We start from the raw sequence: 15163 nt of genomic DNA on the forward strand, positions 1-15163 counted from the left end.
GGCAACAGCTAAAGAAGCTTCGCTCTGCTTCAGCTCTATTTTACAGGGCGCTCTCAGAAGGCATTCCCCACACAGCAGTCACAAAGGCCACCAGTCTCCTCGGGGCCCTTTCTTGAATGCTCAAGCCTTCTGAAAATGTTTGGGTGTGTGGCATGTTCAGAATAACCAGATCTTACAGATATGTGGAGTCTTGAGATAGCTTAGCTACATCTCCAAATGCACAGCAGTTATCAGCACATCTTAGTCCTTTAATCTTCCTCTTCCTGTCTCGAATCCTTCTAGGACTTGGTGTAGCACGTGGTTCTGAAGATGGAGTTGTGTTACCTGTAATTCGGCCACCTGTAGGCCTGTGAGCAGTGGCCTAACAGATTCAGTGCGACGTGCTGTAGGCGTGGCTGTAGTGGGCAGAGGAGAGATGACACTTCTTTGTCCACTTTGCCACAGTCAATTAGGTCAAGCAGGGAGATCAGGGCTTACTTTCCATTGCGATTGCTCATTTTACCCCTGACATCAATCATTTTTTATGGCCCTATTAAGCATGGCCTAGAAAGGGCTCCAGGAGCCATTTGGGACACCCTGCTGCCTTCAGGCTGGAGAAGGCAATGGCAACCCACTCCAGTACTCTTGCCTGGAAAATCCCATGGATGGAGGAGCCTGGTAGGATGCAGTCCATGGGGTCGCTAAGAGTCGGACATGACTGAGCGACTTCACTTTCACTTTTCACTTTCATGCATTGGAGGAGGAAACGGCAACCCACTCCAGTGTTCTTGTCTGGAGAATCCCAAGGATGGTGGGGCCTGATGGGCTGCTGTCTATGGGGTTGCACAGAGTCGGACACGACTGAAGTGACTTAGCAGCAGCAGCAGCTGCCTTCAGGCAGGTGACATTTGGTTCCTCTGTGTAGGTTACATCTTACCAACCTCGTCCAAAAGAGACACATTTGAACACGTTTCACTATTACATAAGTTCAGCTGGACCACGAATCAAATCATTACACATATATCAAATAAAAGACTGAGAAGTGCATAGTTACCTTAAGTGTAAGTACAAATCCTGCTTTTGTTCTAGTGGGTATTCATTATGTATTTATCTGTGAGGTTTTCTTCCAAAGAAGCTGATTTGGTAGAGGTAAAATAACAAATGAAGAAAAGGCCTGAAGCGGTAACTAAGCTCCAACCACACCTACACCACGTCAAACTGAATCTGTAAAGTTACAGCTGACAGGCCTAAAGGTGGCTGAGTTACAGAGGACACAACACCATCTTCAGAACCACATGCTACACCAAGTCCCAGAAGGATTCAAGACAGGAAGAGGAAGATTAAAGGACCAAGATGTGCCGATGTATCTGCAGCTGAGAACAGCTATCAAAAGACAGCAAACATATGGGAAAGAACCTGCTCTTTAGCTTAGGGGCCAGAAATACACTGGCATTGCCTCTGGAATTGGATTAAAACCAAATTTTCAGCCAGTTCAGTCACTCAGTTATGTCTGACTCTTTATGACCCCATGGACTGCAGCATGCCAGGCTTCTCTGTCCATCACCATCTCCTGGGCTTGCTCAAACTCATGTCCATCGCATCAGTGATGCCATCTAACCATCTCATCCTCGTCTCCTTCTCTTCCCACCCTCAATCTTTTCAGGCATCAGGGTCTTTTCCAAGGAGTCAGCTGTTCGCATCAGGTGGCCAAAGTATTGGAGTTTCAGCTTCAGCATCAGTCCTTCCAGTGAATATTCAGGACTGATTTCCTTTAGGATTGACTGGTTTGATCTCCTTGAGTCCAAGGGACTCTCAAGAGTCTTCTCCAACATCACAGTTCAAAAGCATAAATTCTTTGGTGCTCAGCTTTCTTTATAGTCGAACTCTCACATCCATACATGACTACTGAAAATAGCTTTGACTAGATGGACCTTGGTTGGCAAAGTAATGTCTCTGCTTCTTAATATGCGGTCTAGGCTGGTCATAGCTTTTCCTCCATGGAGCAAGTGTCTTTGAGTTTCATGGCTGCAGTCACCATCTGCAGTGATTTTGGAACCCCCAAAAATAAAGTCTCTCACTGTTTCCATTGTTTCCCCATCTATTTGCCTTGAAGTGATGGGATTGGATGCCATGATCTTAATTGGATGCCATGATCTTAATTTTCTGAATGTTGAGTTTTAAGCCAACTTTTTCACTCTCCTCTTTCACTTTCATCAAGAGGCTCTTTAGTTCTTCTTCCCTTTCTGCCATAAGGGTGGTGACATCTGCATATGTGAGTTTATTGATATTTCTCTTGGCAATCTTGATTCTAGTATGTGCTTCATCCAGGCTGGCATTTCGCATGATACACTCTGCATATAAGTTAAATAAGCAGGGTGATGATATCCAACCTTAATGTACTTCTTTCCCTACTTGGAACCAGTCTGTTGTTCCATGTCCATGTCCATGTCCAGTTCTAACTGTTGCTTCTTGACCTGCATACAGATTTCTAAGGAGGCAGGTAAGATGGACAGGTATTACCAACTCTTGAAGAATTTTCCACAGTTTGTTGTGATCCACACAGTCAAAGGTTTTGGCGTAGTCAACAGAACAGAAGTAGATGTTTTTCTGGAAATTTCTTATGTTTTTGATGATCCAACAGATGTGGTTCCTCTGCCTTTTCTAAATCCAGCTTGAACATCTGGAAGTTCACAGTCCACGTACTGTTGAAGCCTGGTTTGGAGAATTTTGAGTATTACTTTGCTAGCGTGTGAGATGAGTGCAATTGTGTGGTAGTTTGAACGTTCTCTGGCAATTTTTAATTGGTTTTAAAGCCTGAAACGGGACATTCCTGCAGTCAGCTGTGAACCAACTTTATCCTATAGAAGCTGAATGAGTCCTATTAAACTGTTTGCCTTGTGAATTGTTCGGGTCCCTTATAGTACTAGAAGCTCTCGTGCCACAATTTCGCATCGAGCTACAGTGTTTCGTGGTGTAGCTTGAGTGGGGATTCAAAAAGAGAGGAGATCTCCAGAGAAAAACCAAGTGCCTGCATGGATGTGCCCTCGGGGGCTGGGACCTGGTGCCCAATTTACTCTGTACTTCATCTGGCAGAAGAGGGGCAGCCAGACAAACAGACTGTATTAGCAAAGGCCAAGCAGGGTGTTTCAAGGTTGATGTAACTTAGAATTGCACTAGAGTCACTTCTGTAACTGCAGTGCTTTGCAAGCAGTCATGTTTCCACAAAGTCCGGTTGAATGAAAGGAAACTCTTGAAATAGGCAGGCGTGTGGGGAGCCCACCTGCTTCCTCATGCTCAGGACGTGTCCAGGACGTGGACACAGCACTGGCATGAAAGATGCAACGAAGGATTCCTCTGACAGTGTGTGTGGAAAGGGTTTCTCCACTTCCTCCTTAAGCATTGGGTGAAGAAGTTATCTAAAGACGCTCAACAATTTCTGAAACAGAATGGAAAACCCTTTGCTGATGAGGAGCTTAGCCTAAACTAGCTTGTAACTAAAACCCCCAGTTTCTCAGGTTGGAAACAGTGGAAATAAGTGAGCTCACCAGGAAATTCCAGCATTTGGATTTGCTGCTGCTGCTGCTAAGTCGCTTGTCATGGCCGACTCTGTGTGACCCCATAGATGGCAGCCCACCAGGCTCCCCCGTCCCTGGGGTTCTCCAGGCAAGAACACTGGAGTGGGTTGCCATTTCCCTCTCCAATGCATGAAAGTGAAAAGTGAAAGTGAAGTCACTCAGTCGTGTCCGACTCTTAGCGACCCCATGGACTGCAGCCTACTGGGCTCCTCTGTCCATGAGATTTGAGTGGCTGCCAAAGAAATAGGAAGGAGAAAAGAGCAAGGAAACCAAATGCAACTATTGAATAATGACAAGTACAACATCCACAATTACAAGAAGCTGTAGTACACAGGGTTTTACTATTCTTCCCCCAAGGAAATAAAAACATTCCATTTTTTAAAAAATAGGTCAAATTCTTCAAAAATGTCAGTGTTGTAAAAGACAGAAAGGCTGAGGAACTGTTCTAGATAAAAGGAGACCACAGAGACCTGATGACTAAACACCATGTGTGACCCTAGACTGGAGGGAAAAATGCTACAAGGACATTATTGGGTCAACTGGCAAAACTAGGATACAGCCAGCAGATTAGATAAGGGGTTGTACTAACATCCAATTTAAGTACAGAAGATTATGCAGACTCATAGTCTTCCTTTCGAAAATCCATACTGAAATATTTAGGGATAAAAGGCCATGATGTAGGCAGCTCTCTTGAAAAAATAATTAAAATTTGAGATATAATTGACTAAAAATTTCAGTTTTATGATATACTTTAAAATATATCACTCCAAGGTGCCAGATCTTAACTCTGGAATGTTTTATAGTTTCAGGCTGGCACCCAGGTGACTGGAATCTCTTTGAAGCGACAGCAGCCAGGGAGTTGTAGAGATGTGATATTTATTCAGGGACTGTAAGGTGGGGACCCAAATTTCAGAGGGGAAAACACTTTATCAGGTCTCATGGTTACAGTGGGTATAATAAGCCATACATGTAATTATTCTTGAGGCCTGCTCATAAGTAAGCTTTACCAGGACCTTACACTTACACATTTCAGCTGACCAAGAGCATAAAGGCAGTACTGCTTACACTGTAGAGCAAAATAGATCTTTATACTCACGGAAATCAATGCTTCCCCTAATGCAGGGTGATGCTCGAGAACCTGTATTTCAGCACAACTCAACTGGACGTGAGGGTCCGGAGCCCAGCCCTCTGGCTCAGTCCCAGTGCCACCACTTACTAGCTGTGTGACTTTCACACTCACTCCACCTCTCTGTGCCCCAGCCTCTTCATCTGCAAAACTCGGTTATCGAAAATACCTACCTCACTGAGCTGTGAAGCGGATTAAATGAATTAGCACTCTCAAATCATGAGAGAGCCTGGCCCATGGTGAAGAATCCATGAATATTAGCTTTTAACATAAACCAAATGTGGTAATACCAGAGACAGAAGAAGAAAAGGATGCAGTGCCCCAAACCTGGGCGTCCAGGACTCTGATACTCACCTATGACACAGAAGGGCTTTCGGGCGAATCTCAGTCTTCCCTGCCATCCGCGGTACCGGCAGCAGCAGCCTGCAGACCAGATTCGAATGATGAACTCCAAACCAAAGACGACGATCATCACGAATTCCTGAAACATCAAACAAGGCATGTCAGGGAGAGGCATTACCGAGCAGACCAGAGCAGGAAGCTCCATGGCTATTATACAGTCAGGCACTTCATCTAAAACATCTGGTTGTTAACATCGGAAGCTAACATTTCCTTTTCTCCAAATCAAGGTAAACCCAGAGAACATCGGAACCCCACGTTGTTTCCTAATGTGGAACACTATTCCTCTTCAAGTCTCTAACATCTTGCAAATTTAGGAGTCAGTTTTAATTCTAAAAGTGAAGCCTGAATTACAGATTCCTCTTGCCTGGTATATGCAGTTCCTTGGTATCCCCAGGAAACTGGTTCCAGGACCCCCTGAACACCAAGATATGTGGATGCTCAAGTCTCTTATGGAAAATGGAGTAGGGCTTGCATGTAATCCATGCAGATCCTTGCATATACTTTGAGTCATTCTTAAATTACTTATAATACCTAATATGATCAAAAGTTTTGTTAACAGTTTCTGGCACACAGTTCAAGTTTTGCTTCTTGGGAATTTCTGGTTTTTTTCCCAAGTATTTTTGGTCTACGGTTGGTTGAACCCGCAGATGTGAAACCTGGAGATAAGGAGGGCTGACTACATAGTGCAATTGCCCTTAGTTACTCAGTAACATGAAATATTTGAAATGAAAGAGTGAACTCCAAAAATACAGTTTACAGTTTTACAGAAAGCAGATCCTCATTTTGCTGCAAGGAGTGACTTAATCCCTGAGCTCTGAGGAGTTGTTCTGAGACAAAGAGAGGTAAATATTTAGGAGTATACGGAGTTCTTTTGTTATGATGTCAAAAATCTCCTTATAAGACAGCAAGTTTTGACAGTGTTATCATGTGTAGCACACACATCCTTTGCCAGAAATGAGATCCTGAAGCCTCTGGAGATGAAACTTATTAATTACTAGGCTGCCCTTTGGTGAGAGCTGCCTAGAAAATAACACTTGTTCCAGCAGGAAGGCTTTGAGATTTTTCTAGGAAGAGTTGTGAGTGAACCCTGGCAAAGGCCGACTAAAGAGGTTCATTAAATAGTGGGTCACAGAAGGTAAACCACTGGAATTTGTTAAGAAATGTCTCTGGAGTAAACTTGTCATAGTTACCTTGTCATTCCTTGACTGGGGCAGGCACAGAGCTTATCAACATTTGTTTTCCTTTAAAAATAATATTTCCCTCTTTTGTTTTTAAACAAGCATTGACTCAGCACTTAAAATGTATTAATAGAACAGTATTTATTAATTGAGGCCTCCCTGGTGGCTCAGGTGGTAAAGAATCCACCTGCAATGCAGGAGACCTGGGTTGGGAAGATCCTATGGAGGAGGAAATGATAATCCAGTATTCTTGCCGGGAGAACTTCATGGACAGAGGAGACCGGCAGGCTACAGTCCATGGGGTTGCCGAGAGTCAGACATGATTGAGTGACTAACACACATACACAGTTATTAATTGATCTTTGTTATAACTGCTTAATTATAAAAGTGATACCTGGTCTTTATTAAAACCTCTAAACATCACAGAAGTGTTGAACGTAGAAAGTGAATGTCCTAATCTACTCTCCATCCTCCCGCCCCACGTCCCAAGATAAAAGCCATTATCAAATTTAGAAAAATGGCATTTTTGTTGCAAGTTTCAGGGAAATGTCTGTTTCTTCAGTTAGAGTATGTGATATGCTACACTTTTAAAATGCCTAGTAGAGATACAGCATTCTCTCCTTCTGTTATTTTGCACTATGTAACCTGCAAATATTTCTCATGATGGTAGATAAATCTCCAATATTATGGCTGTTACTTACAGTGACTTAACACTGAAAGTGAAAAGTGAAAGTGAAGTCGCTCAGTCGTGTCCGACTCCTTGTGATCCCATGGACTGTAGCCCACCAGGCTCCTCTGTCCATGGGATTTTCCAGGCAAGAATACTGGAGTGGGTTGCCATTTCCTTCTTCAGGAGATCTTCCCGACCCAGGGATTGAACCTGGGTCTCCCGCACTGTAGGCAGATGCTTTACCTTCTGAGCCACCAGGGAAGTCCTGCCCATGGCTAAATCTCCACAGATGATTTCACGAAGATAACCATAGCATGGTCAGCACACACTCATTCATGATATGAGGGTTTTGTTTTGGTTTTCTTTGTTTTAGTTTTCAGTATATATCTAGGTGGGCTTCCTTCGTGGGTCAGACTGTAAAGAACCTGCCTGCCATATAAGAGGCCTGGGTTCGATCCCTGGGTCGAGAAGATCCCTTGAAGAAGGGAATGGCTACCCACTTCAGTATTCTTGCCTGGAGAATTCCATGGACAGAGAAGACTGGTGGGCTATAGTCAATGGGGTCACAGAGTCAGACATGAGTGACTAACACTTTTTACACTATATATCTAGGTAGTTGAGTTTATTCATTCTTAAGGTGTCTGAAGTGCCATGTTAGGAAGAGCTGGGGAGGCAAGGCTTCCTTTAATCTTCCTCTAGCCTCACAAAGAGCCTGTTGACATCCATAGGGCCCATGTATCTGGGCCCATGTCGAGTCTGTGTTTAGTGGGGCTCTACTTTTATCCCTGTCTCCTCCTCCTACTTGAGCCAAGGAGTCTGGTGCTCTACTGGTGGGGGGTTCTATTGTCAGGGATAGCTAAGAAAACTCAAATATGGCTTGAGCAATGAGGCACTACCACATAAAGGTTTTCCTTTTTCATGGAAATAGCTGCTACTGGTAGATGTATGGCCAATATTCTTTAGAACAAAGAATATTAGAATAAAGTAACATTCTATTAGTATAGTAAGGTAGGCCCTCAGTAGATGTATAGCTAATATTCTTGAGAACAAAGACTACTGGAGTAAAGTAATATTCTGTTAGTATAGTAAGGTAACATTCTATTCGTATAGTCAGGTAGGTCCTCATTGAATCGTTTCTATGTTGTATCCTGAGGCAGATACATTATAGATTTACTCAGGGGCACTTGTTTAGGAATATTGCTTACTGGTTTTTTTTTTTTAAACAACATTGGGAAAAAATCCTTCATTTCCAAATAAAACAAGAGGAAGTTGTAATTGGATTTTACTACAAGGTCACAGTTTCTGCCTTGGAGGAGTAAGACTGGGGTCAGAACTCTCTCCTACTAGAGCATTCTTTCGTCTTCTTTATGAGGGCCTGGTTTTAGACTTGGCAGACAGTAACCTCAAACTCTCTGGTCACCAAGGGAGCATTAGTGAGGTGACCGTGGAACACCTCTCTTCACAGCCCAGAGCTGCGGGCCATGAGAATGTTGCCTTCCAAGACCTGAGCTCATTTGATTGGGAGCAAAAGCATGAAAACCATTTTGACCAGATTTTGTCTTTTGTTTCCTGAAGTTTCTATCTTATTTCAATTAAAAGGAACAAAGTTCTGTGGAGAAGGAGAGGAAAAGTATTATAAATCTGACTGAACTGGAAGGGAATGAAATTGGGAGAAGATCACATTTTTTTGCCCCTTTTTCATTTCCCAGCTTCACTGAGGTATAATTGGCAAGTAGAAATTGTGTATATTTGAGCTGTACATATACACAATGTACATATACATGATGTCCTAATGTATGTATACATTGTGAACTGATTACCATAATCAAGCTAACATATCCATCACATCACATAGGTAACATTTTTTTTTTTTTTGGTGATAGTGAGAACACTTAACATTTAATCTCTTAGCAAATTTCCAGTACACACTAAAACTACTGTTACCTTCAGTTAGCAGGCTGTACATTAGGTCTCTAGGACTAATTCCTCTGCATGACTGACACTTGGTGCCCTTGGTCTGGTGTATATCTTTTCCCCCATCCTCTAGTTACTGGTAGTTACTCTACTCTCTGTTTCTTGAGTTCAACTTTTTAGATTCCACATATAGGTGAGATCATGCAGTACTTGTGTTTCTGTGTCAGACTTACTTCATTTATCATAATGTCTTCCAACTTCATGTTACTGCAAATTACTTTTTTTTAAGACTGACTAATATTCTCATATGTTTCTGCCAGTTTATCTATCTATCTATGTCACATCTATTTGTCCATTGATGGACGCTGAGGTTGCTTCCATACCTTGGCTATTGTGAATAGCGCTGCAATGAACATGTGGGTGTGAATATCTCTTTGAGATCATGACTTTATTTCTGCTGGATCATATGGTAGTTCTAGTTTTAATTTTCTGAGAAACTTCCATACTATATTCCACAATTTACATTCCAACCACTAGGTTAGGAGGGTCCCCTTTTTTCTTCATTCTCATTTGCACTTGTTATCTCATGTCTTTTTGGTAATAGCCTTTCTAAAATATGTGAGGTGATATCTCATTGTGGCTTTGATTTGCATTTCTGATGATTAGTGATGTTGAACATCTTTTCGTATACCTGTTTGGTCATTTGTATGTTTTCTTTTGAGAAATGCCTATCCAGGTCCTTTGCTCATTTTAAAATCAGGTTATTTAACTAATTTTTGTTATTGAGTTATGAAAGGTCCTTATATATTTGGATATTAACTTCTTATTAGATATTTGGTCTACAAGGTCTTCTCCCATCTCAAAGGCTGTATCTTCACTCTGTTGATGGTTTCCTTCTATGCACAGAAGATTTTTAGTTAGATGCACTCCCACCTGTTTATTTTTGTCTTTGTTATTTGTGATTTTGGAGTTATATCAAGAAAACCAAAAGGCAAATACTGTATGATATCACTTACATGTGGAATCTAAAAAATAAAAATAATCAGTGAATACGACAATAAAGAAGCTGACTCACAAATACAGAGAACTAGCTAATGGTTATCAGTTGGGAGAGGGGAAACAGGAGGGATAAATGGGGGGAAGTAAGAGGCACAAACTACTAGGTATAAAATAAATAACCTACATGGATATATAGTATAGGTGCAGCATAGGAAATAAGCTGATATTTTATAATAACTATAAATGGAATACAACCTTTAACAATTGTGAATCGTGTTGTACACCTAAATTTTATATAATATTGTATATTAACTATACCTTGATAAAAAAAACAAAACAAAACAAAAAAACGCATTGCCCAAACTAATGTCAAGAAGCTCCTTCCCCATGTTTTCTTTTAATAGTGCTATACTTTCAGTTCAGTTCAGTCACTCAGCTATGTTTGACTCTGTGACCCCATGGACTGCAGCACACCACGCTTCCCTGTCCATTACCAACTTCTGGAGCTTGTTCAAACTCATGTCCATTGAGTCGGTGATGCCATCCAACCATCTCATCCTCTGTTTCCCCCTTCTTCTACTGCCATCAATCTTTCCCAGCATCAGGGTCTTTTCCAATGTGTTAGATCTTCGCATCAGATGGCCAAAGTATTGGAGTTTCAGCTTTAGCATCAGTCCTTCTAATGAACACCCAGGACTGATCTCCTTTAGGATGGACTGGTTGGATCTCCTTGCAGTCCAAAGGACTCTCAAGAGTCTTCTCCAACACCACAGTTCAAAAGTGAAGTCGCTCAGTCATGTCCAACTCTTTTTGACCCCACGGACTGTAGCCTACCAGGATCCTCTGTCCATGGGATTTTCCAGGCAAGAGTACTGGAGTGGGTTGCCATTTCCTTCTCCAGGGGATCTTCCCAACCTAGGGGTCGAACCCAGGTCTCCTGCATTGCAAGCAGATGCTTTACTGTCTGAGCCACCGGTGCTCAGCTTTCTTTATAGTCCAACTCTCACATCCATACATGACTACTGGAAAAACCATAGCTTTGACAAGATGGACCTTTTTTTTTTTTTTGGCAAAGTAATGTCTCTACTTTTTAATGTGCGGTCTAGGTTGGTCATAGCTTTTCTTCCAAGCAGCAAGTCTCTTTGAGTTTCATGGCTGCTGTCACCATCTGCAGTGATTTTGGAGCCTAAGAAAATAAAGTCAGCCACTGTTTCCATTGTTTTCCCATCTATGTGCCATGAAGTGATGGGAGTGGATGCCATGATCTTAGTTTTTTGAATGTTGAGTTTAAGTCAGCTTTTTCACTCTCCTCTTTCACTTTCATCAAGAGACTCTTTAGTTACTCTTCATTTTCTGCCATAAGGGTGGTGTCATCTGCATGTCTGAGGTTATTGATATTTCTCCCGGCAATCATGAGTATACTTTCAGGCCTTACTTTTAAGTCTTTCATCCATTTTGAGTTAATTTTTGTACACTGTGGGGGATAAGGGTCCAATTTCATTCTTCTAAGTGTGGATATCCAATTTTCTCACTCGTGATAAAAACTCTCAGCAAGTCAGAACTAGAAGTTTGTGCTCTCAATTTGATAAATGTCATATACAAAACCATTAGAGTTAATGTCATACTTAATGATGAAAGAGTGAAAGCTTTTCTCCAAAAATCAAGAACAAGGAAAGATGTTAGTTTCATCACCCTTATTCAACATAATTGCATACTATAGTCACTGCAATAAGGCAAGTAAAAGAAATAAAAGGCATGCAAATTGGAAAGGCAGACATAAAAAGTCTATATTTGCAGATGCATGATTGTCTAAGGAGAAAATCACAAGGAATTTATCAAAAACCTCTTAGAACTAATCAGTGAATTCAGTAAGGTTGTAAGTTATAAGATCAACATAAAAAAAAAACACATTTTTGCATACTAAAAAAAAAGATGTGGAAGCCATATTTAAAAGCACAATATTATTTATGACCATTCCAAAGGAAATAAAATGTTTAGCTCTTCATTTAACAAAATCTGTACAGGATATGCATATTGAAAATTACAAAATGTTGACAAAAGAAATCAGAGAAAACCTAAGTAAATGGAAATACTGTGTTCATGAATCAGAAGGTGCAACATGATAAAGATGGCAACTTCTCCCAAACTTATTTATAGTTTTAATGAAATTCTTATCAAAATCTCAGCAACTTTTTTTTGTAGATGTAAAGAAACTTATTCTAAAGTTTATATGGAAAGGTACAGACTCTAAAATAGCTTACAAAAAAAAGAAAACTCCCAAGAAAGAGAAAAAAGTGGGAGGAATTACCTTATCTCATATGAAAAACCTCTATGTAGCTCCAGTAATCAAGACTGTGTGGTCTTGGCAGAGGGACAGACACATAGAGAATGATGGAACACAAAAGAGAACCTAGAAATGTATTCAGACAAATATGCTCAATTGATTATTTGACAAAGATACAAAAGTAGTTCAACAGAGGAAGAAATAGTCCTTTCAGTAATCAATGCTGGGGCAATTTGACCTCCAAATGCAATGAAATGAACCTCTATATCTCACACCTTATACAAAAATTGATCCAAAATGAATTATGGGCTTACGTGTTTAAGCCATAAAACTTTTAGTAAAAAACATAAGAGAAAATATTTAGGATTCAAGCTAAGAAAAGAGTTCATAGACTTAATACCAAAAGCATAAGGAAAAATTGATAAATCAGACTTTTTCAAAAGTACAGGATGAAAAGACAAGCGATAGACTCACACACCCAGAGAATATTTGCAAAAGACATATTTGATAAAGGACAAGTATTGAGAAAGTATAAAAACTCTCAAAAGTTAACACCTATTCTTCTAAGACTCTTCTAAAAATCATAGAGGAAGGAGCTCTCCCAGTTCATTCTATGAGGCCACAATCATCCAGATAGCAAAGTGAAACAAAGACATCACACACACACACACACACACACAAATTACATGCCAATATCACTGATGAACATAGATGTAAAAATCATCAACAAAATACTAGTAAACTGAATCCAACAATACATTAAAAGGATCATGCAACACAATCAACTGCGATTTATTCCTGACATGTGAAGATTCTTCAATATATGCTAATCAATGTGATACACCATATTAACGAACTGAAGAATAAAAATCATAGGATCATCTCAGTAGATGAAGGAAAAGCTTCTGACAAACTCTAACACTCATCTATAAATAAAAACTATCCAGAAAGTGGGCATTGAGGGAACCTACTTCAACATAATAGAGGTCATATATGACAAACTCACAGCAAACATCATTTTCAATGGTGAAAAACTGAAAGCATTTTCTCTGAGATCAGGAACAAGACAAGGATGTCCACTCTTGCCACTACTATTCAACATAGTTTTGGAAGTCCTATCCATAGCAACCAGAAAGGAAAGAAAGAAAAGGAATTCACATTGGGAAAGAAGAAGTAGAACTGTCACTGTTTGCAGATGACATGATATTACACATAGAAAACCCTAAAGATGCTACCAGAAAACTAATAAAGCTTATCAGTGAATTTAGTAAAGTTGCAGGATACAAAATTAATACACAGAAGTCACTTATATTCCTATGCACTAATAATGAAAGAGGAGAAAGGGAAATTAAAGAAATAATCCAGTTTACCATTGCATCAAAAAGAATAAAACACATAGCAATAAACCTACCTAAGGAAGCAAGAAGAAGGCGATGGCACCCCACTCCAGTACTCTTGTCTGGAAAATCCCATGGACGGAGGAGCCTGGTAGGCTGCAGTCCATGAGGTCCCTAAGAGTCAGACACAACTGAGCGACTTCATTTTCACTTCTCTCTTTCATGCATTGGAGAAGGAAATGGCAACCCACTCCAGTGTTCCTGCCTGGAGAATCCCAGGGACGGGGGAGCCTGGTGGCCTGCCATCTATGGGGTCGCACAGAGTCGGACACAACTGAAGCGACTTAGCAGTAGCAGCAGCAAGGAAGCAAAAGACCTGTGCTCAGAAAACCATAGGCTACTGATGAAAGAAATCAAAGATGACAGAAACAGATGGAGAGATATACCATGTTCTTGGATTGGAAGAATCAATATTGTTAAAATGATTATACCATCCAAAGCAATTTACAGATTCAATTAAATCCCTATCAAATTACCAATGGTATTTTTCACAGAATAAGAACAAATTTTTTAAAAATTTGTTTGGAAACACAGAAGACCACAAATAGCCAAAGCAATCTTAAGAAAGAAAAATGAACCTGGAGGAATCAGGTTCCCTGACTTCAGACCGTACTACAATGCTACAGTAATCAAAACACATACACAAACATAGAAATATATAGAAATACACATGAAAAAAGAAATATAGATCAGTAGAACAGGATAGAAAGTCCAGAGATAAACCCACAAATAAACCGACCTATGGTTACCTAATCTATGACAAAGAGGCAAAAATATACAATGGAGAAAAAGACAGTCTTTTCAATAAAGGATGCTGGGACAGCTACAAGTAAAAGAATAAAATTAGAACAGTCCCTAACACCGCATAAAAATAAACTAAAAATGGGTTAAAGATGTAAATGTGACTTTAAAGTAAAACATAGGCAGAACATTCCTTGACATAAATTGTAGCAAGATCTTTTTTGATCCACCTCCTAGAGTAATGAAAATAAAAACAAAAATAAACAAATGGGACCAAGTTAAAGTCTTTTGCACAGCTATGGAAACCATAAATAAAATGAAAGACAGCCCATAGAACAAGAAAAAATACTTGCAAATGAGTAACCGACAAAAGATTAATTTCCAAACAATGCAAACAGCTCATAGAGCTCAAAATTAAAAAAGACAACAACAACTACTCAATCAAAAAAATGGGTGGAAGATCTAGACATTTCTCCAAAGACGACATACAAAGATGTTTTGAAAGCACAAGAAAACATGCTCAACATCACTAATTACTAGAGAAATGCAAATCAAAACTACAATGAGGTATCACCTCACAGCAGTTAGAATGGCCATCATCCAAAAATCTACAAACAATAAATGCAAGAGAGTGTGGAGAAAAGGGAACTCTTCTACATTGTTGAAGAAAACATGAATTTTTATAACCATTATGGAGAAGAGTATGGAGTCTGCTTAAAAAAAACGAAAAATAGAGCTTCCATATGATGCAGGAATTCTACTCCTGGGCATATATCTGGAGAAAGCCATAATTCAAAAAGATACATACACTCCAGTGTTCATGCTGCTGCTGCTGCTGCTAAGTCGCTTCAGTCGTGTCCGACTCTGTGCGACCCCAGAGACGGCAGCCCACCAGGCT

At 40.2% G+C, this 15163-nt stretch overlaps 1 protein-coding gene across 3 annotated transcripts in view; it reads right to left on the minus strand.

The window, feature by feature from the left end:
• Positions 1-15163, minus strand: part of KCNQ5 (potassium voltage-gated channel subfamily Q member 5) — a 609119-nt gene that overhangs the window by 168839 nt on the left and 425117 nt on the right. For all 3 annotated transcript variants that reach the window (XM_025295041.3, XM_025295039.3, XM_025295040.3), the window contains exon 3: positions 5035-5161. In XM_025295041.3, the coding sequence (XP_025150826.3) occupies positions 5035-5161 (127 nt within the window). The remainder of the gene's footprint in view (positions 1-5034; positions 5162-15163) is intronic.

The sequence above is a fragment of the Bubalus bubalis genome, chromosome 10 (genome assembly GCF_019923935.1).
Source record: "Bubalus bubalis isolate 160015118507 breed Murrah chromosome 10, NDDB_SH_1, whole genome shotgun sequence".
NCBI lineage: Eukaryota > Metazoa > Chordata > Mammalia > Artiodactyla > Bovidae > Bubalus > Bubalus bubalis.